Here is a 26,085-nt window from a genome sequence, read left to right as displayed (position 1 = left end):
TGACTAAATACATGACAGAGAATCATGGAAATTATCAACCAGCAGTATTCTCATTTCTTTTCAATCTTTAATTCTAAGGACTTTTTGGTTCCATCCACTCCTCCTTTTTCACTTCTTCACATTTCTTTTTCTATTTTCTCCTTAAAGACCATCTTTCCCTTAACACATCTTATATCTCATTTTATATCCACGTAGGAAGTTTCAAACATATGCATTACCCATTATGAAATGCTCTTTCCTTCTCCAGAATAGCCATCCAGTATTTATTCTTTTTACTATTGTTTCCATGTCAAAATATAGTTTAAGCCACAGAGATTGTGAGAAAACATGGAGAAAAGGGGGTTCTCCAAGGTTTTACATGGTACAAAGTCCCCTTTTCCTAGTTTCAGGGCAACTTTTGGATTAAGAATCCATTCCTTTACTTTGACATTATGTACAGAATGTCTGCTAAGTACAGAGAAAGGAATCATATTTCTTAGCAAAGTTTTATCTTTCCTTGCCCACAATAAAGCAGTGCTAGCAAGGGTTCTCGTTGCCTATCATGAATTTTAGTTTGTTATCCCAATACTTTGAATTTTTATTCAGTATAGGAGGAAGTAGGGATTAGTAAGTTTAATAGAAAAAAATTCCTGACTATATCATGCGTAGTTTCCTATATTATCAGAGAAGAAATTCATGACAAAAGGAAGGACTAGTTTGCCTCTGGAAACAACCTAAATGCCCAAAAATAGATGACTGGATCAAGAAGATGTGGTATATACACAATGGAATATTATTCAGTGATCAAAAAAGATAAACTCATGGCACTTGCAGCAACGTGGATGGAGCTAGAAGGAATTATGCTCAGTGAAATAAGCCAGAAGGAAAAAGAAAAATATTGGATGGTTTCGCTTATAGCAGGAATATAAGGAAACCAAATAAGATATTAGTGTAAAAAAATAATAATAGTACAAAGCACAACAAAGCAAAAACAGACAATTATAAATGAGAGACATCCTGCAGGGGAGGAGGAGGGAGAGGGATCAAAGGGAGGGAGGGAGGAGCACAGGGGACTGAGGTGATGGTGCACAGGTGCCTTGGGGAAGGAAATTCTATGGGGACTACACCTGAGGGGGTGGGGGAAGCAAATATTGTTTAAAAATGAACAATGATGTAAAAATAATAATAATATAAAAAATAAATTAAAAAAGGACTAGTTTACCTAATAGAAATTAAAATGTATCACTTCTACATATTCTTGGAAATTTTTTCAATTCCCAAATATTTCTGGAGACTGAAGTAGAAATGGAGATCCAGCCTCACCATACACTGTCAGGCTTGGACAATGAGAAAGCCCCAAGGATCTTACACATCAGGTCTCCAACCTCCTGCTCCTCTTCCTTGTTCTAGATGCTCTTACTCACAGAGAAGCAGTCAGGACCACAGCAGCTTGGGGTCCTCCACATTAAGCATTTTGAGAAGAGATTCTCTCATCAACTGACCTGAAGGTGTGTTTGAAAAGGCAACAGAAATCAGGGACCCAAAGCTACTCTTCATAGAGTTTTGTATTAATAATAAGCTACCAAGTGAGAGATTCCCCCAATGCTTGGTCTCTATTTCCTTATACAAATGCTGATAAAATGGAGATTGTTCTTTGTTTTCCCTCTAGGGTTGTTTTAAGTCTGTGTCAGAATAGTAAAGTGTAAGCTGACAGGCTCTCACATAACCACTTAGATGTTTCAGGAAAATCTTTACCAAGTTACATTGTCTGTAAGAAGAGTTTTCAAGGCCTCCCCTGGTGGCGCAGAGGTTGAACGCTGTGCTGCAAAGCTGCCCGCAGCCTTTGCAGCGCCGGTCTTTCCTGTGTCACCCGCTGCTCCCCTCAGCAATGTATTTAGTCCTTCTGCCTGTTCTGTTCCCTGCTCTGGCTCTGGTGAATTCTCTCACCCTTCTGTGCTTCTGACTGTACCCAGTGCTTGTATAAATAAATAAATATTTGTGTGTGTGTGTGTGTGTGTGTTCTAATAAAACTTTATATTATTTTTTTATTTTTTATTTTTATTTTTTAAATAATAAATTTTATTTTTATATACCCCATACAATTGCAACCCCCTTATTTTGACCCCAATCGCTCCCCTCCCGCCCCCTACCCCCCATAGAGTGTCTCTGGTTCATAGTTTTTGTTGATTTTGATTTTCACTTTCTTATAGTTATTCATTTTCCTGGTCCCTTATTTAAGTTTTCTAGATTCCTGCTATGAGTGAGACCATCTGGTATTTTTCTTTTTCTTTCTGGCTTATTTCGCTGAGCATGATCCCTTCCAGCGCCATCGATGTTGCTGCAAATTGCATGTGTTTATCTTTTTTGAATGCTGAGTAATATTCCATTGTATATATGTAACATATCTTCTTGATCCAGTCATCTATTTTTGGGCATTTGGGTTGTTTCCAAAGCTTAGCTATTGTAAATAGTGCTGCTATAAACATAGGGGTGCAGGTGCTCTTTGGAATTGATGTTTCTGTGTCCTTTGGGTAAATACCTAGGAGTGGAATTGCTGGATCATATGGAAGCTCTATGTTTAGTAGGTCCAGAAATCTCCACACAGCTCTCCACAGTGGTTGGACCAGTTTGCACTCCCACCAACAGTGCAGAAGAGTTCCTTTTTCTCCACACCCTCGCCAACATTTGTTGTTGCTAGTTTTTTTAATATGTGCCATTCTCACTGGTGTAAGATGGTATCTCATGGTAGTTTTGATTTGCATTTCCCTGATTACAAGTGATGTTGAACATTTTTTCGTATGCTTGTTGGCCATTTGCATTTGCTCTTCAGAAGTTTCTTTTTAGCTCTTCTGCCCATATTTTGACTGGATTATTTTCTTTGTTGTTGTTGAGTCTCATCAGCTCTTTGTAGATTTTTGTGATCAGTCCTTTATCATTAGTGTTGTGTGCAAAAATGTTCTCCCAGTTGGTGAGGTTTCTCTTTGTTTTTGTTATTGTCTCTTTTGCTGTGCAGAAGCTCTTTAATTTGATGTAGTCCCAGCTGTTTATCTTTGCCTTCACTATCACTGCCTTGGGTGATGTGTCTGTAAAGATGTCTTTGATGTGAATATCACGTAGTGTTTTGCCTATATTTCCTTCTATGTATTTTATGGTTTCAGGTCTTATGTCTAGTTCCTTAATCCATTTTGAGTTGATTTTTGTGTATGGTGTGAGGTAGTGGTCAAGCTTCATTCTTTTGCATGTAGCGACCCAGTTTTCCCAGCACCGTTTATTGAACAAACTTTCTTTGTTCCAATGCATAGTCTTTGCTCCTTTGTCAAAGATTAGTTGACCATAAATCTGTGGGTTCATTTCTGGATTTTCTATTCGATTCCATTGGTCTGTATGTCTGTTCTTGTTCCAATATCATGCAGTTTTGATAATTATGGCTTTGTAGTATAGTTTGAAGTCTGGGAGTGTGATGCCTCCATTCCCTTCTTTTTTTTTCAGGAGAGCTTTGGCTATTCGGGGGTTTTGGTAATTCCATATGAATTTCATCAATAATTGTTCTATTTCTTTGAAGAATGACGTTGAAAATTTAATTGGAATAGCATTGAATCTGTATATTGCTTTTGGTAGGATGGCCGTTTTAATAATGTTTATTCTTTCAATCCATGAGCAGAGGATGTCTTTCCATTTCTTTGTGTCTTCTTCTATTTCTTTTAACAGTGTTTTATAGTTTTTTGTATAGGTCCTTTACCTCTTTTGTTAGATTTATTCCCAAGTATTTGATTTTTTTTTGTTTTGATAATAAAAGGGATGGTTTTTTTTGATTTCTTCTTCTTCAGATTTATTGTTTGTGTATAAGGAGGCTATTGACTTTTGCGCATTGATTTTGTATCCTGCCACTTTACTGAACTGATAGATTAGTTGAATTAGTTTTTCTGTGGAGTTTTTTGGGTTCTCTATGTATATTATCATATCATCTGCAAATAGTGATAGTTTGACTTCTTCTTCTCCTATTTGGAGTCCTTGGATGTCTTTCTCTTGTCTTATTGCTCTGGCTAGGACTTCCAGTATTATATTGAAAAGCAGTGGTGAGAGTGGACATCCTTGTCTTGTTCCAGATCTTAATGGAATTGCTTTCAGCTTTTCACCATTGAGAATGATACTGGCTGTTGGCTTGTTGTATATGGCCTTCATGATGTTGAGGTATGTTCCTTGTATCCCAATAATTTCAAGGGCTTTTATCATGAATGGGTGTTGCACTTTGTTGAAAGCTTTCTCACCATCTATTGATATTATCATATGGTTTTAATATTTCTTTTTGTTGATGTGTTGGATAACGTTGCTTGATTTTCGGATGTTAAACCATCCTTGTGCCCCTGGAATGAATCCTACTTGGTCTGGTGAATTATCTTATGGATACATTGCTGGATTCTGATAGCTAAAATTTTATTGAGGATTTTTGCATCAGTGTTCATTAGGGAGATTGACCTGTAGTTTTCCTTTTTTGTGTTGTCCTTGTTCGGTTTTGGTATTAGTGTAATGTTGGCTTCATAGAACGTGTTTGGTATTGTCCCTTCCTTCTCAATTTTTTGGAAGAGTTTGTGAAGGATAGGCACTAATTCGTCTCTGAATGTTTGGTAGAATTCATCTGTAAATCCATCAGGTCCTGGGCTTTTGTTTTTGGGGAGGTTTTTGATTACCATTTCAATTTCACTGCTTATAATTGGTCTGTTTAGGTGTTCTATTTCTTCTTTATCTAGCTTTGGGTGATTGTAGAGTTGTAGGAATTTGTCCATCTCCTCTAGATTGTTGAACTTATTTCCATATAACTGTTCATAGTAGTTACTGATTATTCTTTTGATTTCTGCTATGTCCGTTGTGATGTCTCCTCTTTTATTTATGATCCTGTTTATTTGTGCTTTCTCCCTTTTTTCCTTTGTGAGCCTGGCTAGAGGTTTGTCTATTTTATTGATTTTTTCGAAGAAACAGCTCTTGATTTCATTGATCTTTTGGATTGTTTTTTTAGTTTCAATTTCATTTATTTCTGCTTTGGTTTTTATTATTTCTTTTCTTCTACTGGTTTTGGGGTTTTTTTGTTGTTCTTTTTCTAGATCTTTGAGCTTTGAGATTAGGTTGTTTCTTTGAGTTCTTTCTTGTTTCTTGATGTGAGCTTCTATTGCTATATATTTTCCTCTTATTACTGCTTTTGCTGCATCCCATACATTTAGGATATTGGTGTCCTCCTTGTCATTCAATTCAAAGAATTTTTTAATTTCTTCTTTGATCTCCTCATTGTCCAATGGTCTTCCAGTAGTGTGGTTTTTAATGTCCATGAGGTTAGGAGAGTTCCTTGCCTTCTTTTTATGGTTTATTTCTAGTGTGATGCCTTCATGGTCAGAAAAGATGGTTGGTATGATTTCAATCTTGGTGTATCTGTTGATGTTTGTCTTGTGCCCCAGTATGTGATCGATCCTGGAGAATGATCCGTGTGTGCTTGAGAAAAATGTGTACTCCGTTTTTTGGGGGTTTAGTGTTCTATAGATGTCTGTTAAGCCCAAATGCTCTAGGTCCTTTAAATAAATATTTTTTTTAAAAAAAGAGCTTTCATTTCCCTAAGCTAGTAATACTATCCAAAATGTTGATTTAGTGACAAGTGCTAATTGCAACACTGATTGTCATAGTGATTAATTATTAATACTATAAAGATCCCCAAATGAGTAATTTACAAAGAAAATTGCTATATACCATGCAACACTATGAATATTTTTAAATTACTATTTAGTGCATGAAAATATAACAAAAAATATTTTTAAAATAATTTTAAATTCCTTTAAAAACATACACCTGTTTATATGTGAGCATATACATAGAAAATATTCTGAATTATTAGTAGCAATTGTTCTAGAGTGATGACTATATATAAACAAGTTCAATAGTTATCTCTTTGATATTCTGTATTTCTTAATTTTCTACAATGTTGATATGTTATTTCATACATCAAAATCCATGGGTGTTTGTGACTGCTGTCCAGGTGGTAGTCCCTCAGATTTCAGAATGCTTATGTAACCGTTTAATCTAAAAAGGGGAGGTTCTGCGTTCCCTGTCCCAGCTAATGAAGGGTGGAGCTAGGCAATGTGAAGAAGAAAAGACCTGGAGGAGGCATGTGGAGCAGAGAAACATGTGAAGAAGAAGCCACACTTGCTTCTCGGACTTGGACTTGCACCAGGGACTTAGGGGGCATGGAAGGAGAGACATTTGGAAAAGACGTGGGTGAGAGACTGGTGGGGAGGCTCACAAAGACAGCCTTCATGTTGACTTGTACTTCGATTTTGCTCCTTTCTTTCTAAACTTCCTGGTCTCTTCTCTTGTTCCCCACCAGAGGTGCCTTAGACTTGTGGCAGGCTTTTGGGCCTCAGTGACCCTGCTTTGGGTCAACTGTGAGGCTGGACATTTACCCACAAGGGGATGGGTAACTTTGGATATTTCATTGAAAATCTATTTCTTTTCTTTCTTATTTCTCTATGCTCACTAACCTTAAAAAAATTTAAAAATTAAAATTTCAATAACCACTATAGCCATTTTTAATTATTTGCTTTTCTGATGAATTTCAAGTTTATTCTACAGAATTTATGAGACATTATAAATCATTTCTGTGTAGATTGATCATCAAATCCAAGCCCACGATCACCTATGTCCTTGCCATGAACTCACTGTTCATATACCCCACTGTCTACCCTGGAGTGTGGGCACAGGGTGTGTGAGAAATAAAGAGAGATTTAGGGTCTACAATAGACCTGCACCCACTTCCTGCAGATGGCAGTGGTCCTGATGATATGGGAGTAAAAAGCAACACACCACTCACTAGGGCAGCAAAAGCAATGAGATTCCCAGAACTGCCTCTGCAGGAACACGGGCGGAAAGGAGTAAGGGTCTCTCCATCAGTGAGGAGGCAGTGAACTTTCTTTGGCAGGGTGGGGGGGGGCAGTGGAGGGGGGGAATTACACAAAATGTTAATGAAAGAGGTGTTGTGAAAATTCTAATAGTGCATTTAATAGTCATTTGGCTAGAGTCCCTCATAACTGAGCTTTTTTTTTTTTTTTAAGATTATTTATTTATACAAGCACTGGGTACAGTCAGAAGTGCGGGAGGGTGAGAGAATTCACCAGAGCTAGAGCGGGGAGCAGAGCAGGCAGAAGGACCGAAGTACACTGCTGAGGGGAGCAGCAGGCGGCAGGAAAGGTCTGCGCGCCGTGTGGGACCTTCGCCCGGTGGCCGTGGGTCGAACCGGCGCTGCAGAAGCTGCGGGCAGCTTCACAGCCCAGCGCTCAACCGCTGCACCACCGGGAAGGCCCATAACTGAGCTTTTTAAACTTTCTTAGTGATGAGTTTGAGGGTAATTGACGGCTGTGCTTATTTTGTTTAATGAACACTTACATGTCGCACGTATATGCCAGACACTAGGCATATAAGGCAACTCATAAATACTTATTTAATTCTTATAATAACTTATGGGTCACCCCCTTTTATAGGTGAAGAAACTGAGGCATGAGGAGTTTAAGCAGTTTGCTCAAGGACAGTTACTGGGAATAGCGTGGGGATGATACCCCACCAAGAGCTCCAAAGGTTGTGGTTTTATCCCCACAAGATAGTGGCAATGACTGTAAAACATTTAACATTTCAAAAGGACACATACACCCTTGCTAATTTTAAATAAATGTGAATCAATGTAAAAACTGAACATCAAGAATGAACATAAGCTACTATTTGCTCCCACAATTCAGTTCTAAAGTTCTCACAAAAACAAGAAAGGATTCTATTTAGAACCTGAGATATCTGTGGGACAAAAGAGAATAAAGTCCCAGTTTGGAAAAAAAAAAAGAAAGAAAGAATAAAAGAAAGAAGGAAAGGAAGAGAGGAAGGGAAGGAAGGGAGGGAGGGACGGAGGGAAAGTTCAACAATGGATTGTTTGCATCACCTCAAAGTATGTAAAGGTAAAACCTTGTCTCTCTTACTCATTTTTCTTTTTTGACTCTGCTCATTGACAGCTTGATAAAATACAGCAGAAATAATTTCCTTGCACAGTGCCTGAGATGGAGGAGGCAGTTCAACATATATTCAATGAAGAGTCCCTGGAGTGCATTCTGTCTTGGACAGGTTACGAGAGTTGAGCATTTTTACAAGGTTTTATGAAAATTCTTAATGTTAGCCATTCCCCGATTCCTCCGGGTTTCATGTCCACGTCTTCCTCACATCAGAGTAGATGACTTGGGGACCCTGGGAGAGACACATGGGAGGGAAGACCTAAATGAGCAAAAGAAGGGATGTGGTGGAGGGATATAAGCTGGAATCTAGCTCACCTGACCCTCCAGAAATGCCCTCCTGGTGTTGGCTGCAAAGAGGAAAAAAAGTACTGAGCTCGTAGGCTCCTACTTAGATCTCATTCTCATACTTTATGTCCTGGGCACTGAACTGTTGTGCTTACTGTATGGATTTCCCTTTTCTGTTCTTCTGTAAACCAGCCCCTAATATCATTCACTGTAAAATCCTTCTAAGTCTCCATCCACCTCTAAGCCCTCCACCAATACCACTTAACAAACCCCTACCTCTCTCTGATGCAACTACCCTGGATTATTATCTCTAAAATCTTTTTCTTTTGACTCCTCTGGCCATTGCAGGTCTCGAGCAAGTCTCACTTTCTTGTCATTCCTCTATGTTCTTTACATAACCAGCCACAAGTGGTTCAGCTCACCATGTAGAAGGAAGTGGAGACTCAGGTATAAGAGAAGTGTGATCCTCAGTCACACAGTAACTAGTGGCTGCAGTAACTTCTCAGGGATGTCTGCTTCTTTCTCTTTCTTTCCAGGTAAGCACAAAAGAACTGAATCTCCCTCCTTGCACTAACTGTGAATCAGCACCTACAGGACCTGGAAGATAAACATCTTCTAGGAGATAACTGGAGATAATTGTACCTTTTTAATTTTGTTTGGTCACAGATACAGAAGGGAAATAACAGGATAATCAATCTTCTGCATGAAGCTGCAATAGCACAGGTCTAAGCAAGGCTGACAGATGGCCCAGCTTCAGAGGCTGAGAAGAAAGAAGCTGGATAACTATCTCCCAGTAAGGTAGTTGAGCTGCCAGCAGCCACTGCCTCTACCAGAAGTAGCCAGGATCACAGACCAAAGGGCAAGCTCTAAGTTTGCAGCTTCAATAGCACTGGGGTAGCAGCCTGAAGGACACAACTCTATACTGTTAAAGACCTAACATCTGAATCATTGCAAAGTTATATGTTGAAGTGAAACTTCTCTAGGTTAAATTTATCTGTTTATCCTATTCCAAGACTACAGGTCCTTTCACTGAGACACTGCAATGACCCTGACTTGAGTGCTATGACTAGATATTCTCACCCTGGTCTGATCTTAACCCTTTGCCTAAATCCCAGATTCTCACTGATTGTCTCTTCCTAATTGAATGAAGACTCAGTGGACTATCTGCCTTTGTTTTGTTTTGTTTTTAATTCCACTTCTCCACAAGAGCCTGCCTGTAGATATGTCTTGCTCCCTCTTGTATCTACACATTTCACATCAAAAGTAAGCAACATATTGAAACCTCTTTTGCACACATAGTGCCATTATCCTGGGATGATGCAACTGGCAGGTGCCCCTTAATAGCTTCTCACCTGAGCCTTCTGGATATTGGATGCTTAAGACCTGGGAATAAACCACAACCACACCTAGAGGGTCCACTGCAGAGAAAAGACAAGATTCACAGATATCCATAGACAAAAGTTCAAACTTCATACACGTCTTCCCAGTTCCCTACTTCATAACTGTGTTCCCAACCCCAACACGATTCCAGGAGAGCCACTTATTTATTGCAAGTGACTGGGCCTCGTGGTGTTGGGGTAGTTAGACCAGCTAATGGTCTTTTCTCCTGCTCTTTCCCCTCTGTGCCCCAGCAGACATTCACCATTATCATACACTGGCTGCAGCTCTTGGCTTCTGGGAGTGGGCTGGAGTGGGGAGGCTCTGGAAGGTTTGGGCTGGAAGCATCTCTGGGAAAAAGGTAACTAGCATGATAGCCCCCAGGACAGCGAGTGAGAGTGGGGAGACAGGCTGGAGGGAGCGTGGGTGGAGCCAGGCAGGCACAGCACTTGGGTGACTACAACCTTTTTCTGAATGGGTTACTCAAGCTGTCACCGAAAGTCATAGCCTATTGCAACTCACATAACCACAAAGTATTTTCTGAATAGGATAGTCACACTGATTTGGAAAACATTTTCTATTCCTCATCTTTAACTTTCTCAAACATCATAAATAAGACAATAATAATTCCCAGATTTAATATTTTTCTGTTATGAACTCTCGTAGAAGAACTTCATATGCTCCTTTCTGATTATTTTATGTCTCTCTCTCTCTTTTGTCTGTACATGTCCCTTAAGGAAATTAACTCCATTCCATGCATATTTTCACCTCTCTAAATGTCTAACAAAAGTTTACTCATATATTATAGGTATTCAACAAATAATCTTTAACATATTAATTAGCATATTAATTTATAAATATCAATTCTATGCAAAAAAAGGCATGCAGGCCACCCTAACACAGTACACTCATAACATAAATATAATAGAGACATGAGTAAGCATCATAGAAAGATACCTTATAATCAGATTGCCTTAATTCCTATGTATAAATAGAGTAGTAATAAATCTTTAAAACTGTGAATATGGGAGCTTCTAGAGTTGCAATTTTGAGTAAGAAAAGTTGTTCATCTAAGTGCAGCCATGGCAGAAGTCCCTCCTGAAAAGCAGGTAAAAAAGAAAGAAAAAAAACATTCATTTCAAGGGAGGAAGTTTTATTTGTTAAAACTTTTATATGCTTTTCCATGTGTAATTAGATAGTAAGTGATAAGATATACAAGAAAAATCCAATTATATTCTGTCCAAATGACTACATATTTATTCTAACACTGTTAACTCAAAAGCCCATATGTTTTCAGCACTTATTTGAAACATCACTTCAAATGGCAAACCCCAAATGCATTGGTTACTGTCTATTCGTGCACCTAAACCATGTTGCTTCAATTATTACAAAATATGCTTTAACTGTTGTGTCTCTAAGTCTATATTATTAATCTTCTCATTTAGATTTTTCATGGCCATTCTTATTTTTTTAAAAGCATTCCCATTCTTTTTTTTTTTTTTAAAGATTTATTTATTTATTTATACAAGCACTGGGTACAGTCAGAAGTGCGGGAGGGGGAGAGAATTCACCAGAGCCAGAGTGGGGAGCAGAGCAGGCAGAAGGACCGAAGCACACTGCTGAGGGGAGCAGCGGGTGGCAGGAGAGGTCTGCGCACCATGTGGGACCCTCACCAGTGGCCGGGGATCGAACAGGTGTTGCAGAGGCTGCGGACATCTTCGCAACCCAGTGCTCAACCGCTGTGCCACAGGGGAGGCCCGCCATTCTTATTTTTTAAATGTTTTGGTATTTGCAACACCCACTCCATAGTAGTCTTGGGGTTAAGCTTCAGACTGACATTTATAAGGACTGACAGGCTATCTGCTGCCCCAGTGGGTTTCACAGAGATGTAGGACAAGCCCATAACACACCTGCATGGATGAATCAGGTGTGGCATCAGAGGGATACTTCATCATGACTGAGAAGTTTTTGACAGTCCAGGAACTAAAATCTCAGGGAACATAACCATACAGATGGTACAGTTGTCACTACAAAGGAGTGATCATTTTCAAAAGTCACATTGTATTAGGGGTGCCTCTTTTTCTGCTTTCCACCAAGCATTTATGTTCCTGATGAGAGTCTTCCCAGCCTAGCTGCAGTATACACATCAAGAAAAATGTTACCCAGTAATTCAACCAACCTCCCAACTTTTTCAGGTTTTCTGGAAAACAGCGTTAGAAGGTTTACTTAAGCTCAGTTTCCCAAAGAGCAGGAGAAACTTTAGTTTCTCTCATCTTCAAGAAAAGGAAGCATTGTTACAGGCCTGGGGGAGAGGTACCCCAGGAACCCCAAACCTCTCTTCTATAAATAGGTCCTTCCATACACCACATAAAGACACAACATACCCTAGTGTGTAAGACCTTCAATGGAAAAGAAATTCAATAAAAGTGGCATGCTATAGAGAGATGAGAAAGAGTATCGTCTCCAAATTAAGCACCCAAAGTTACCCATTCACTTGTGAGTAAGTGCTCAGCCAAACAGGGATGGCCTAAAGCAGGAATGCTGAGGCCTAAAAGCCTGCCACAAGTCTAAGGCACTTTGGTGGGAACCTACAGAGAAGGGGCAGAAAGGTTCAGACATGTCTGGAAGGAAAAGATCAAAATCAAAACCAAGATAAAGGCTGCCATTGTCAACCTCCTCACAGGTCTGCCAACCACACTTGCTTCAAGTGTCTCCTTCCATGTCCCCAATTCCTGGTACAAGTCCAAGCAAGTGCAGTTTCTTCTTCACATATCTCTGCTCCATGTCCCTTCTTCAAGTCTTCTTGATCTCCATCCTTCCTTCTCCTTGTCTTTTCTCAGTCTCTCCTCTCTGTCCAGCTCCACCCTTCCTGAGAGTGGGCCAGGGAACCTGGACCCCCCCCTTTCTCTGGGGATTACACTCTTACAGCATGATTTCAGAATTTTCTACCAACCCAATTTCAAGTATAAGGGCAAGGAATTCATATTTTCAAACAGCATGACAATGGTGTACATAGTTCTAGCAAGTCTTCCTTGAATGAATGAGTTTTTAAATAGACTCTAGTCTACCTTATAAGCACTGATGAACAATAACAAAAATTGATCAAATGTTGACTCACTAAAGAAATATCAAAAATATTTTAAGGGAGTCTAGCAAGATGGCCAAAGAATAAAGACACTGGGATTCTCTCCTCCACATATTCATAACTAAAATTTATACAGATAAAGATAATGGTCCCTAGAGGGTAATTGGATGACCACTCTTTCACAAAGAAAAGTGACACAGCAGAGCGTAAGAAAAAAATTGTGTTTAGAATGGTACCAGGGCAATGAAATCCAAAAAAGGGTCAGAAGGCTTCAATATGAAAACTCTGTTGCTTTTGACTGAAGGGCTCACATCTACACTGGGAACTTTAGAACTGGGGGACATAATTGTCATGCAAAATGGAGGGGGTCTATCTCCAGAGGACAGTGGGAGTCAAGTAGTAGAGATTGTGATTGAAAACAGGGAAGCAGATTGACACTGGCAAACGCAGACGCCATACTGTTAGAAAGCAACCATGTGATCAGGACTAGAGGGTAAAACACCCACAGCAGTGCCTACAGGTTTCTTGAGGACAGTGGCAGTCCTAGTGACAACTAGTGTGGAGCTTGTTTTAGGTGGTGGTAGTGAGCTTGAACTTGTGTCTTTAGGAAGTAAGCAGTTGGGACCAAGCTGGTGGAGAGGACTAGATTGGAGGACCTCAAAGTGAGGATGAAGAAGTTGACCTGCATTTTTGCAAAAAAGGCTCCTGTCTATAATTGGTTACCGTATTATGCAAACAGCTGCCTCACCCCTGCCCAGAATCAAAGTGAGATAATATCCACAAAACTGTGCATGCTGTCTCTAATCAGTGTAAAGTTTCAAAGCCCTGGCAGCTGGAGTTAGTACCTCAGATCAAGTTTCTGTGCCTGAAATTCTTAGGAAACAGACCCTGACCTCAAATTGCAGGGGAAGCAGTGTTTTGTGAATGGCATGTGCAAACCTTGCGAAACACTTGGTTCTCATCCACCTGTGATCATAACAGAGAGGGTAACCTATCTGCAGTGTGATCCTGAAGCTCTCAGAATCACTCTTCCCCTGCCCATACCTCGGGGAGAAAAACTACTGGTAGTAAAACCTGCAGAGCCAGACCACAGCTATGGGACTGGTGCTAGCCTGAGGCTATTGGTGAAGCTTTGACTGAGGAACTGGCCTAGGAGTGGGGGTTGTTGTAGTTTCCCCAGTCCAAATCAAACACCTACAATGCCTTAGAAGGCTTGATATCTTTGTACTTGCTAGCAGTAACCTCCTAGTACTCCATCGCCCCAGCTCCTACCTCCCACACCTTGCCACACTAGAACACCAGTCACCCAAAAGATACAGAGGCTTCAGTCTATAAAGCCACAGGCATCCTAGGATGATGTGTTGCAAACTGTAACCTTAATATATAAAGCAACGAGGGCCTCCCCGGTGGCGCAGCGGTTGAGCGCTGGGTTGCGAAGCTGCCCGCAGCCTCTGCAGCGCCGGTTCAATCCCTGGCTGCTCCCCGGCCACTTGAGGAGGGTCCCACATGGTGCGCAGAATTCTCCTGCCGCCCGCTGCTCCCCTCAGCAGTGTAATTCGGTCCTTCTGCCTGTTCTGCTCCCCGCTCTGGCTCTGGTGAATTCCTGTGCTTCTGACTGTACCCCAGTGCTTGTATTAATTAATTAATTAATTAATTAATTAAATTTTTAAAAAATCAAAAAAATATATATAAAGCAACGATGCCAAGACATGGAAAGAAAACCCTTTTTTTTCAATTCATGGAAACTAAAAATTAAGTGACAACCATCACAATTATGTAACAAACCCCCTGGAGAAAAATCTAAATTCTGCAGAACTATGTAATTTATCTAGTGATGTGACATGAATGATAGAAAACTGCATCCTAGGAGAGTTCCTCGCAGAAATTGTTTGTTAAGCAATCTGAGGCTGACAGACTTTAGGTCTGAAAACAGCATCTGAGGGACATTAGACTAAAATCAAGCAAATCCAATTATATAAAAATAAAAATAATAAGTTAAAATTTAAAATAAATGAATAAATATGGAAAATTTTTGCAAGAATATATGGGGATTTTTTAGCATTAAACAATACAGGAATTCCACAATACATGCCAAAAAATCCTCAGAATGTAGAAATAAAAAAGTGATAAATTAAACTACATAAAACTGAGATTGTGCAAAGATGAAAAATGATGTAAAAATATATTTTTTTAATTAAGGATTTTTATTTAATTTAGAAATTAGTTTAAACTAATCTTCAATTAATTTCACTTAAATGAAACTCTCCATGAAACTGGTGTTAATATCAGCTATCTGAAGTCACACTTGACCAGGTTGCACCTGTGATTAAAATCTGTTCTAATTTAGTCACCCTGGATCTGTAGGCAAATCCAGGAAAAAATAGTTTCACTCACGTGAGTTAAAAGATTGTAAGTGCTAGCCAATGACTGTGTGGAAGCTTGATGCAGTAATGGTCTATGTCCCTTATCTTCCTGTATGTGTCATTTTGCGATGTGACTTTCTCACTCCTTCAAAAAGAGGCAGAACTACTTCTCTACTACTCACATTTGGGCATGGCATGTTACTTTAGCTAACAGGACAATAGAAAATGTGGCTAAATAGGAGGGAAAGCATTTTCACTTTCTCTCTTCTCATTCTATGCTCTCTTCATGGAAAGAACAAATATAGTATCACTTTAAACCTTTAGAGGGGCCAAATATATGTTAAATGTATCCTGGAATAGATGTGAGGCAAATTTATTTTCTAATTTTGGGGGTGAGTAAAACAGAGCAGAACTGGAGACCCACATAGAAGGCTCTGGAAGGGTATCTTATCTTCTAAAAGTGCAAGGGGTGATAAAGCAGGAGGTTCTAAAAAGAAGTGAAGGGCTGGAAAAGTTATTTTGGAAATAGAGAAGCAGAAAATGAACTAGTTGGTGTAACATCACAATTCCTTAGTCTTAGACGATCTGTTTAAAATTTTTATTTCCACTGGACTTGAAAAGTTAGATTAAATTTTTACTATGTGGATAAAATTGAAAGGTGAGTTTCAAATTTCTTTCACTTGGTGCTTGTAGCTATGTTTAAGGAAGTATTTAGTAAGAATTTAAACGTTTTTGTTGAGGTTCTGATATACTCCATCCTAGCCCTGTATTTGATAGATTAATAAATAACATTTTCTGAAATAAGCGAAGCTTAAACAGGGAGTTTCAGTCAGGAGGTGCAACAAAGCCAGGCGGGAGCTTTACGGTCAGGTAGATGTGTTCTGCTCTTAGATCTACCATCCTTGGGTTCTGTGAACACAGCACACTAGTGAGCTCCCTACAAATTGCTAAACATTAACAATAATATGCACTTGAAGGTTCTTCTTTATAATTACAGATGATTTATGAAAGAAAGCTTGCAATAATAGACCCAGTAATTGGCCATTGGCAGCATTTTTGACTAATAGAATACTAATAGGAACTAGTATGATATATAAATTAAAGGAACTCCCAAAACTGTTGTCTTAAAAATGTTACAAAGAGATATGGTCATGCTGCAAATGCACTGCAGCTTTATGAAGTGTTGGTTATAAAAGGTGTTTTTATGCTCCCAGTGATAAGAGGAAGAAATTGAACTAACCTTTCTCTGAGAATAACTAGAAATGTTGGGTAAAATAGTTTGCTTGTTTAAAGCTATTTAAGGACTAAGATAGTGAAAAATGTCTGAGACAAGATAAGAGGAAAAGCTCAGAGAGACAAATTTGCCTGTAACCACATGTTCCCTGGGGGATTTGCCAAGTTCAGAGAGGGCAACTAAGAGGCTCATGGTGTTGATCGACATTGATTGGAATTTAAGGTGGTATGTGTGGAAATTGTTAAAATATGGCTATGAATTCTTTGACAATTTTTCCACTTAGAGACGGTTTCTATGCTTTCTCCCCTGGATCTGAGCAAGTTTGTTAGGTGCTAAAACCCAATAAATTTGTAATAGGAGTGACACTGTAATCTTTAAATTAGTTGATAAAAGATGCTGCAGATTAACTGTCACACTTGCTTTTGAAGTCTGAGTTCACATGTAAAATGTTTCCTTTTTTTTTTTTCCCATAAAAGATGTGGGGTATAGGCCAGACATGCTGTGAGGTGAGAGATTCACCAGAGACAGAGTGGGGAGCAGAACAGGCAGACTGACTGAAATACACTGCTGAGGGAAGCAGTGGGCAAGAATAGGAGAGGTCTTCTGTGCCATGTGGGTAGCTCCCTGGCTGGGGATTGAACTCAGGCCATAGCAGTGGTAGTGCTGAGACTTAACCCTTAGGCCACCAGGGAGGACCGTAAAATGTATACTATTCTGAGGTCACCTTGCTTTGAGGAAATCCAGGCCCATTAGTAGTCATACTTTTATACTCTATTTGACAGTCCTAACTGAGGCCAACCATAGTCAGCCTCAACTGCCAGTCATGAGGGTGAAGTGACCCCATATGATCCATATAGTGGATCCAGGAATTCAAATGGGGTAACTGTTTTTGTCTTGAGTAGGATAACTAATAAGAAATGGATAAATAACAGAAAAAATGTTGCATCAAATTCCCTTAATTCCTTACATCTAGCTCATTATTGTATTTTATTCCATTGCATATAAACTAATTATGCTTATTAAAAGTATTAAACGACATTTAAATAATTGAAATTTTTACTTTAAATCAAGCATGGAGGGATGTATTAATGGTTTTAATTTCAAGTGACTACAGACAGGGGAAATGACATAATGTAAAATTAGTAAGGTGGAAACATTGCTCACTGGCTGAAAACTTGCAGGATTATAAAGCATAAAATGAATTGATTGGGGAAGTTGTTTTTTTTTTTTTCCAATTCCAGCCACAGCAGTAAAGAGGAAAGAAAACAGTGAATACCAACCTGATGTCTTAGGCCAACAGTAAAACAGCAATGAAACAGAGTAACAGCAATGAAACCAAGGATACCAGATAAAACCCCAAGAACTCTGGCTGTGACGAGGTCTCCTCTGTAGGCATCAGTCCCTGAGGAAAGCAGAGGAAAGTAGAGCTCCAGAGAGTAAAAGCTTGGGCCCTGGCGTCCCTAGCAATACTTGGAGTGATGGTAAATATGAATTCATGTAGGTTTATTTAAAAAAAAAAAAGTGTGCACTGTGCACGCCAGTGTGGAGAGAAGAGAAGCAGCCAGGCACTGGGATAACCGTCTGTAACTCCCCCAGCAGCAGACATCACCAAGCACAGCACAATCTTCTGAAACCACAATATGATACCAAGAAAGGCTGACAGGACAGAGCCAGTGATCAGACTATACCTGCGCCCAGACACTGTGAACCCACCTGAAATGAAGAATGGCACCATCTCACTGCACTGGGCTCCCAGGCCATTATCAGCCTCACAGGTGTAGTTTCCAGAATGTTCTGTGGTTAGAGAAAGATTGACAGACAACCCTCCTCCAGAGGGGGCTGAGCTATTTCCCAGGGTGACATCCTCATGATAAAACCGATACAGGATGGGGGGAGACCCCCCTCTTGGCATCACAGTAAAGCTCCACCACGTCCCCCACCGCAGCCTGGACAAAAGCCCCGAGGGTGAGCACAGGGCGGGACACTGGAACTAACAGAAACAAAGGGATCTAGCAGAGGACTGGGATACCACAGCAGACTCAAGCTTCCCTGTGGGGTCTCCACCCAAGGCCCTGGTCCACAAGGTACATTACTTCCAGTCTCACATCCCCACAAGAATATTCAGAGGTGATTTTCCCAACAATGTCTTTAAGAATGGGGGCGGGGGGAGTATCAATATTGGAGTGCTGTCTAGAAACATGGCTATATCCCATTTTCATGTGGACTTTTTTCCTATGCCAACCCAGCCCTCTTTAAGTTTCCCTTCATGAAAAGAAAGATGTCAGCAGTTTATCTTGCAAGGGTAACCCATCCTCAAATTGCAGTTGCTTCTCCACAGCACTCTCCCTGGGATCTTCCTTGTGACTCCTGATACCTGGTAACTGTGGTTTTGGGTTTCTGTCAGAGATGAATGGGAGTGTAACTCACTTTTTACAGGGATTTTCACCACCTTGCTCTGGATGGGATCATGACCATTGTCAGCTCTGCAGTAATATTCACCAGCATCACTCTCCTTCACAGTAGGGACCTCCAGCTCTGCTGACAGGCAACGCTGTGTCTTCGTTCCCACACTGTATCCTGTGGTCTCTCTGTGTCAGGAAAACGTGATGTTTCCCATGCCCTCAGCCACTGAGCACAGTAGGATGAGACTCCCTCCTTCAATCACCTGTCCCCCAGGGCTCGCTGACTGTAAGCTTACGTTGGAGAGTAGGACTCCTGCATGGACAGGAGGTAACATCTGAGAACCTTGACTGTAGGAGATGGTGGAACCAGGGTTAGGCTGATCTCATTCTCTGACGCAAGCCGTGGGAATATGGTGATAGCATATATGATGTATTACAAATATACAGAGAGAGAGAGCCCATGGTAATTTCCCTTGAAGACTGACTATGAATGCAGTTATTTGTGTGTTTCACACCCAGAATCTGGGTCCAGATATTTGTGTCTTAAGCTTAACACACAAAGACAGGTATCTGTGAATCTTAACCTTTAATTCCTGGCTAATTTCATGAGTAGCAATTATTAAAGAATTTGTGATGGATTGTCCACTCCATGAGACAGGAAACATTTTGAGGGGTTGAGTCACTGTCTAGACAGATGTCTTTTGCAGAGTAAAGAGAGTCATTTCACTGGTAGTGTTACTTCTAGCTTGGATAAGGCATTGTTCCTAATAACAATACTACTACTAATTCCTCCATTATTCCCAATTTCAGGGAGCAACACAAATTGCAACCCCTCCTCTGAACCCTAGTTTACATTGATTTCTGCTTTCTCAGATGCTTCACTTAGCTCTATATGTCATGGTACCATGTTGCCTTCTAGCAAATCCATTTGTGTTGCAGTCCAGTAAGTGGAAAATCTGAAGAGCCACTGGAAAGCAGGTGCCTTGTCTTGTAAAGCTCCCAGTCTACTGCTAAAGCCAAGGTATATGACCAGACATCAATGAAGAGCTGCTTGATGAATATTGCTTAACTAATAAAGAAGAGAAACATTATGATGAGTTTGATCCATTGTTATTGTTATGCAGCGAGATGCCAAAAGCAATTTGGAGTTTCTCTAGCCCCGTTCCCACTTTCCACAAGGACAGAGGTTGTGCAAAGAAACACAGAGACTAGTAGTCTAAGTCAAAACCAAATTTGTCTCTTCCCCAAACTCATCCCCATTAATACTTACTCTGCACTTGAATCTGGGACAGGTAGCTCTGTTTTCTGATGCTGTGTGTGTTGTCTCTACCTGGCACCAGTAAGACCCTGAATCTTCATTCCACATGGTTGGGATTTGGAGCTCTGGGGAGCTGCTCCAGCCTGGCCCCAAGACCCTACTATCTCTGAAAAAGCGAAATTGGAGCTGAACATCTGACCTCTGTGGAGATAACCAGGTCACACAAGTCAGGGTGACTGGGCTCCCCTCAGTGGGCCAGGAGGGTCTGGCTGTCAGCACAGGATGTGGAAACAGCTCTAGAGAGAAGAACCATAAGAGTCCCAGAGAAATGAGATGGGGATCCCTGGTGAGAAGCAACCTTGACAAACAGGACATTCAGAACCAGACACATCACCATGTCTCCCATGCATGGTCAGACCACAAGCCTTGAGTCATCTGGCATGTGGGGAGCTCTGCCTGACAGGTACCCACCCAACTCTCCACCAGCCAGTCCTCTCCAGCCTGGCTCCAATAGGAGGAATGGGTTTACCTCAGACTTCCATCTCTACTATTCTTGAAGTTGCTCATTTTGTCCATGATTTTCTTTGAGTAACAGTACAATGATACTTGCCACTGTCCCTCAGAGCTACACTTTGTATAATGAAGTTTGAAGCTGCATTTGTCAAAAACACCTGTTTTTTATTCTTGTAATAAGTCACAGTCTTTATTTTCCAGTTATTCTTATTCTGGCACATCAGAACTATTCGGTCTCCTTCAAAGACAGAAGAGGGAGCCAGGAACTTCAGTTCATCTGTGAAAGAGGGCACTGCGAGACAAAGAGACAGAGACAGAGACATATCACAGATGTGATTTGTCATTTCTGTCCCACATATGTGTAGCCTGCTCCCTTGCCCTTGGGCAGTGATTCCGTATCAGTGTAATGTCTTCCCCTTCAGACAAGATAGAGGTTCCAGCACATGCCTTCATTACTCATGGTGCCATCACATTTTTCCTGAGGGGATTTTTGTCAGCTTGAGCTACTATAACAAAATACCATAAACTGGGTGACTTATCAATAATAAAAATTTATTCCTCACAGTTCAGGAGCTGGAAGTCTGATATCAGGGTGGTCAGGTTCTGGTGAGGACCCTCCCCCTAGTTGCAACTACTGACTTACATGGCAGAAAGAGAACTAACCATTTCTCTGGCCTCTTTTAGAGGCACAAATCTCATTCATGAGATCCACCCTCAGCATCTAAATACAATCCAAAGCCCACCTCTAAAGATCATCACATTGGGACTAGAATTTCAACTTAGGAATGGGGGAGAGCTCAAGTATTCTGCTCATTGCAGGGAGTGTCATGGTAAGCATAACTATGTATTTGGGTCAAGAGTCCTGCAGGTTCTTTCCCCTTAGCTCTCCCCATAGGTAGCATCACACAGGGACCATTGTCCTCAACAGACACTGCTTTCCCATTCCCTGTCTTCATCCAGCCTGTAGAGGCACTACACTGCATTAGAAATTCATGTTTTCGGGCCTCCCCGGTGGTGCAGTGGTTGAGCGCTGGGCTACGAAGCTACCCGCAGCCTCTGCAGCACCGGTTCGATCCCTGGCCGCCGGCGAGGGTCCCACATGGCGCGCAGACCTCTCCTGCCGCCCGCTGCTCCCCTCAGCAGTGTATTTCATCAGTCTGCCTGTCCTGTTCCCTGCTCTGGCTCTGGTAAATTCTCTCACCCTCCCACGCTTCTGACTGTACCCAGTGCTTGTATAAACAAATAAATAAAATCTTAAAAAAAAAGAAAGAAAGAAATTCATGTTCTCTTCGTTCTTGCCTTGTTGGATGAAACAATCATGTGGCCTGGATAAACGGGAATAAGTTGATTACTGAAGCAAATCCCAGTATTTTAAATCTCAGAACTTTCCATGTGAATTCTTTCAAAAACATTTCCTATCCATTTAATGTATAATGAACTACAGATGAGTTTTAATTTAAGGTTCTGGTTTCAGGTGACTGATTATAGTGAGCACAATTCATTGCCTTCCCGAAGTGCTCATCTTATGTTGGCCATAGATTCTTAATTTCTGCCCTGTCACTTCATATATTTATAGTACCAGACTATGTTCTCTGTGGCATCTGCACAATATTTTAAGATTATAGCAAGGGAATTTAACCTTGAGGTGAGGGACTAAGTTATTGCTATCTACCTCTGCTCAATTGTATCAGAATGCCAGAATTTGTATGTGTAATGTAAGGAAGTAGATGCCAGTTATAGAAGAGATGTGATACTTGATAAAATACCATTGTAGAGTAGCACAAGAAGCTTATGGAATTTGGTATTATAATTTGCGGGGGGGGGATGTATGCTTTCACTATTGGCTCTTCTAGGCGGAGAACCAGATTTCCCTCTTCAACACTGGAGGACAATCTTTTATTTTGCAATAAAAATGGAAGCACTGAAAGGGTGAATTGCAGAAACAACTTCATTCAAGGGGTTTTGCCTTCCTTCACAGGTGGAGACTGGATCCCATGGGGACTCAGCCATTGAATTTAAAATCAAGCAAATTTTTAAACCACTAGTATTCCCCTCATCCAAAAACTAGAAAATTTCCCAAGGATAATGCTGTCATGGATAGAAGGAAACCATTGTGAGTCGTGGTCAGAGATGCTATTGAAAAGGTATGTAACCAGCAACTTTTCAAACACAGGCTTTAGTTGACTAAGGGAGCTTTATGTTGGTCCTCAATGATGACTTATAGGATGTAATGACTGCAAGAGATGAGTCCTTCTCCTGAGCAAGCACCAGGCCAGAATTTCTGTAGGTGCCCCTGGACATTCCTACTCTATTACTGGCTCACCAGTACCAGTGAGACAGGATCTATTTGCCCCAGTGTAATTCCTTAGAGTCCAGAGTCCTTTTTACTGGATGGTTAATGTTGGATAAGCAAGGGAACTATTCTCCATATTTTAGATTTAGTTTTGCTTCATGTGGATATCCTGCATATAGACACTAGAATATCTTTTTTTCATTTACTTCCTTTGTTGAGCACATGTATGAACAAATACACAGTGAAATAATGGCCTATAGTAAGTGCTGACAAACTATGGATTGTGAGGTGCTCAGTTACCTGTTTTGTTAAATAAAGTATCACTGGAACAAAACCTTGCCCATTCATTCACACATAGGCTACAGCTGCATTCCTGCCACAGTGATATATCAGTTACAACAGAGATCTGCAAGCTTAGACTACACATTCTGATGTTTCACAGACATGTTTGCTGAATCCTGACCTAGGGTTAGAGAAAAAATGATGACACCTCATTGCGACCATGCAGTTCTTAGTCATTTTCCTCAAAAAATAATCATTTTCAGAGTGGCAAGAACATTCACAGAGACAACGTGGAGAAGTTATGATCCCATGGCCAGGATACAATTCTTTTCAAACTGACCTTCTGTCTAGTCTGCACATCCTCTTTCAGATGCTATTTCCCTCCCTACATCTGGAGTTTTAACAAGGAACAAATACTTGATCTTGAGAAACCTGGGCAGGACCTGCTCACCTGGCCATCCCCACTGGACCTTGTGGTAGGCAGGCGATGCATATACCAGAGACCAAGAACAACAAAGGTGATTGACTTACCTGCCTGTTCCGTGACTGGAACGGGTATTGCCAAGAGGGAGTCCACCAGGGATTGGGGATGACTCCCTTTCATTTTTTCTTCTCTTCCCCTTAACCTTCATATCCATGCTTTTCTCAGGGCAGACACACTGCTACATCATTATCCCATCTTGAGTCACAAAGAGTTCATCAGAAACATGTCCTGTGAGAAATATGAGCATTGAACACATCCTGAACTGACACTTTTTCCCTGATCATATTTTATGTTAGGGTCCTTTTCCTCATTTAACAAACACCTAACTAGTGTCCAGTGAGCATGGAGAAGGAATCCTGTTTCCCAGCAATCCTTTGTTAACCTCATACATATCCCATGACTAAGCAAAGGAATGTTAGTAAATGGCCTCAGATCATCTTCTTTTTTTTTTTTTCTTAAAAGATTTATTTATTTATTTACACAAGCACTGGTACAGTCAGAAATGCGGGAGGGTGAGAGAATTCACCAGAGCCAGAGCGGGGAGCAGAACAGGCAGAAGGACGAAGTACACTGCTGAGGGGAGCAGCGGGCGGCAGGAGAGGTCTGTGCACCATGTGGGACCCTTGCCCGGCGCTGCAGAGACTGCGGACAGCTTCACAACCCAGTGCTCAACTGGTGCGCCACCAGGGAGGCCCTCAAATCATCTTCTGAACACAAATCTTACAGATAAGTGTTTGAATTGTTTTCTTTTTTTTTTTAATTATTTTTTTCAATAGAGGCATGTTTTATTTATTTATTTGTTTGTTTGTTTGTTTGTTTGTTTTGTTTATACATGCACTGGGTACAGTCAGAAGCGCGGGAGGGTGAGAGAATTCACCAGAGCCAGAGCGGGGAGCAGAGCAGGCAGAAGGACTGAAGTACACTGCTGAGGGGAGCAGCGGGCGGCAGGAGAGGTCTGTGCGCCATGCGGGACCCTCCTCTGGTGGCCGGGGAGCAGCCGGGGATCGAACTGGCGCCGCAGAGGCCGCGGGCAGCTTCGCAACCCAGCGCTCAACCGCTGCGCCACCGGGGAGGCCCTTGAATTGTTTTCATGAGGAATAGTAAGCATTGAAATTTTATTTGTGAAAGCATATAACATTTATAAGATATAAGATATTAAAACAAAATTTATAAGCAAGAAGTGATAAAGTGACTTCCTTGAACATTAAGAATTGGCATGCATTGTGACTTGCTTTTCCTGGTGTCCACTGCTTCCTATCTGCCTTTGAAGCATAAGCTGAGAGTATAGATCTGAGCTTTCCCATTGGCCGTAGGGCTGTGATAAATCCTCACACCTTTCAGAAGCTGGAGACCTTCTCTTGCTGCCATCTCATTTCTAACTTAAGTGATTGAACTCACCAAAGATGATCAGCAATGAGCACAACAGCATGAGAACCTGATTCATCTATTTGAGAAGAGAAGCTCCTGAGCCACCAGCTAGAACCTTTGTGCAAAGAAAGGAAACTGCTTTTCAAAATACCTTTATCAAAAAAAGGAAGTAAGAGAGTTCTGAAATCTTCATTTTAACAGATTTTATGCAGGTGATATGGTTTCAAGTTTCTGCCTTTTGCAGACCCAAGGCTTTGTCTCTTCATTACACATGGACTTTAAATGCTTAGCTTATGAAAATTATCTAGTGTAATATTTCCATCCCTACTCCTCCCCAGAGGCGCAGACATGTCAATTTACATGTTTAACACTCTGTTTTCACTTCTTTTTAAAATCTATAATGGGGGGATTTCCCTTCTTTTTATCTGTTTAATTATGCACTTAAAATATGTAATATTCACTCATCACTAAGTGAATTGAATGAATGCGTGAATGTGTCCTCTGACTAGGGATTATAACTGTGAACTGGAAAGGAGTTGTCAGTAGAATATATAGAAGAGTTAGCAAAAAACCCTTGAAGGAAAACCTAGACTTTGGTTCTAGGGAAAGCACAATTTATGCTAGCACAATTTATGTTCAACTGCCAGGAACACACTCACAAGAAACTGCTGTGTGTGTTGGTTGGTATAGTCAGTTACCATGGTTCTCAGTTCCTTTTGGCCATTGGCCTTCCTGTTTGGAAAGTCATAGCCCATCTACCTTCTGGAAATCCACATGCATACAATTAAAACAGAAAGTAGAAAGTTTAATATTGCACAACCTTTGCCCTCTGGGTCCCTTCTACACCTGTTGTCCCCAAGGAGCCCTAGTCACTTACCATGAGATATTTTCACACAGGGAGGGAGGATTCCATCTGTTGAAAGTGCTGCTGTGAGATCTGCTATGGGTTTTGAAATTGAGGGTTTTTTCAGTGCAGATTTTGTTTAGGAAAATTAATCTAATAGATATTTATAAAATGTTGCACCCAATAATTGCAGAATGTACATTCTTCTTAAGCACTCATGGATATCTTATGCAGTTTGAGTCTACGTTAGTCTCAAATACTTCATAGACAAGAAAACATAAAAATAAT

General features: G+C 40.7%; 1 protein-coding gene across 1 annotated transcript; it reads right to left on the bottom strand.

Annotated features, from left to right (window-relative positions):
* Positions 1 to 12,238: 12,238 nt before the first annotated feature.
* LOC119236829 (Fc receptor-like protein 2) lies at positions 12,239 to 25,014 on the bottom strand. The gene is given in 10 exon segments (XM_037500784.1): positions 12,239 to 12,259; positions 17,634 to 17,755; positions 18,067 to 18,253; positions 18,255 to 18,343; positions 18,781 to 19,068; positions 20,026 to 20,076; positions 20,079 to 20,309; positions 20,543 to 20,803; positions 23,633 to 23,647; positions 24,984 to 25,014. Coding segments are annotated over 10 exon segments (1,296 nt in total).
* Positions 25,015 to 26,085: the final 1,071 nt, after the last annotated feature.

The sequence above is a fragment of the Talpa occidentalis genome, unplaced genomic scaffold, assembly GCF_014898055.3.
Source record: "Talpa occidentalis isolate TD23 unplaced genomic scaffold, MPIMG_talOcc4v2.1 talOcc4.9, whole genome shotgun sequence".
Lineage (NCBI taxonomy): Eukaryota > Metazoa > Chordata > Mammalia > Eulipotyphla > Talpidae > Talpa > Talpa occidentalis.
The sequence above is the reverse complement of the archived record's forward strand: the minus strand, read 5'-3'. Positions and strand labels throughout refer to the sequence as shown.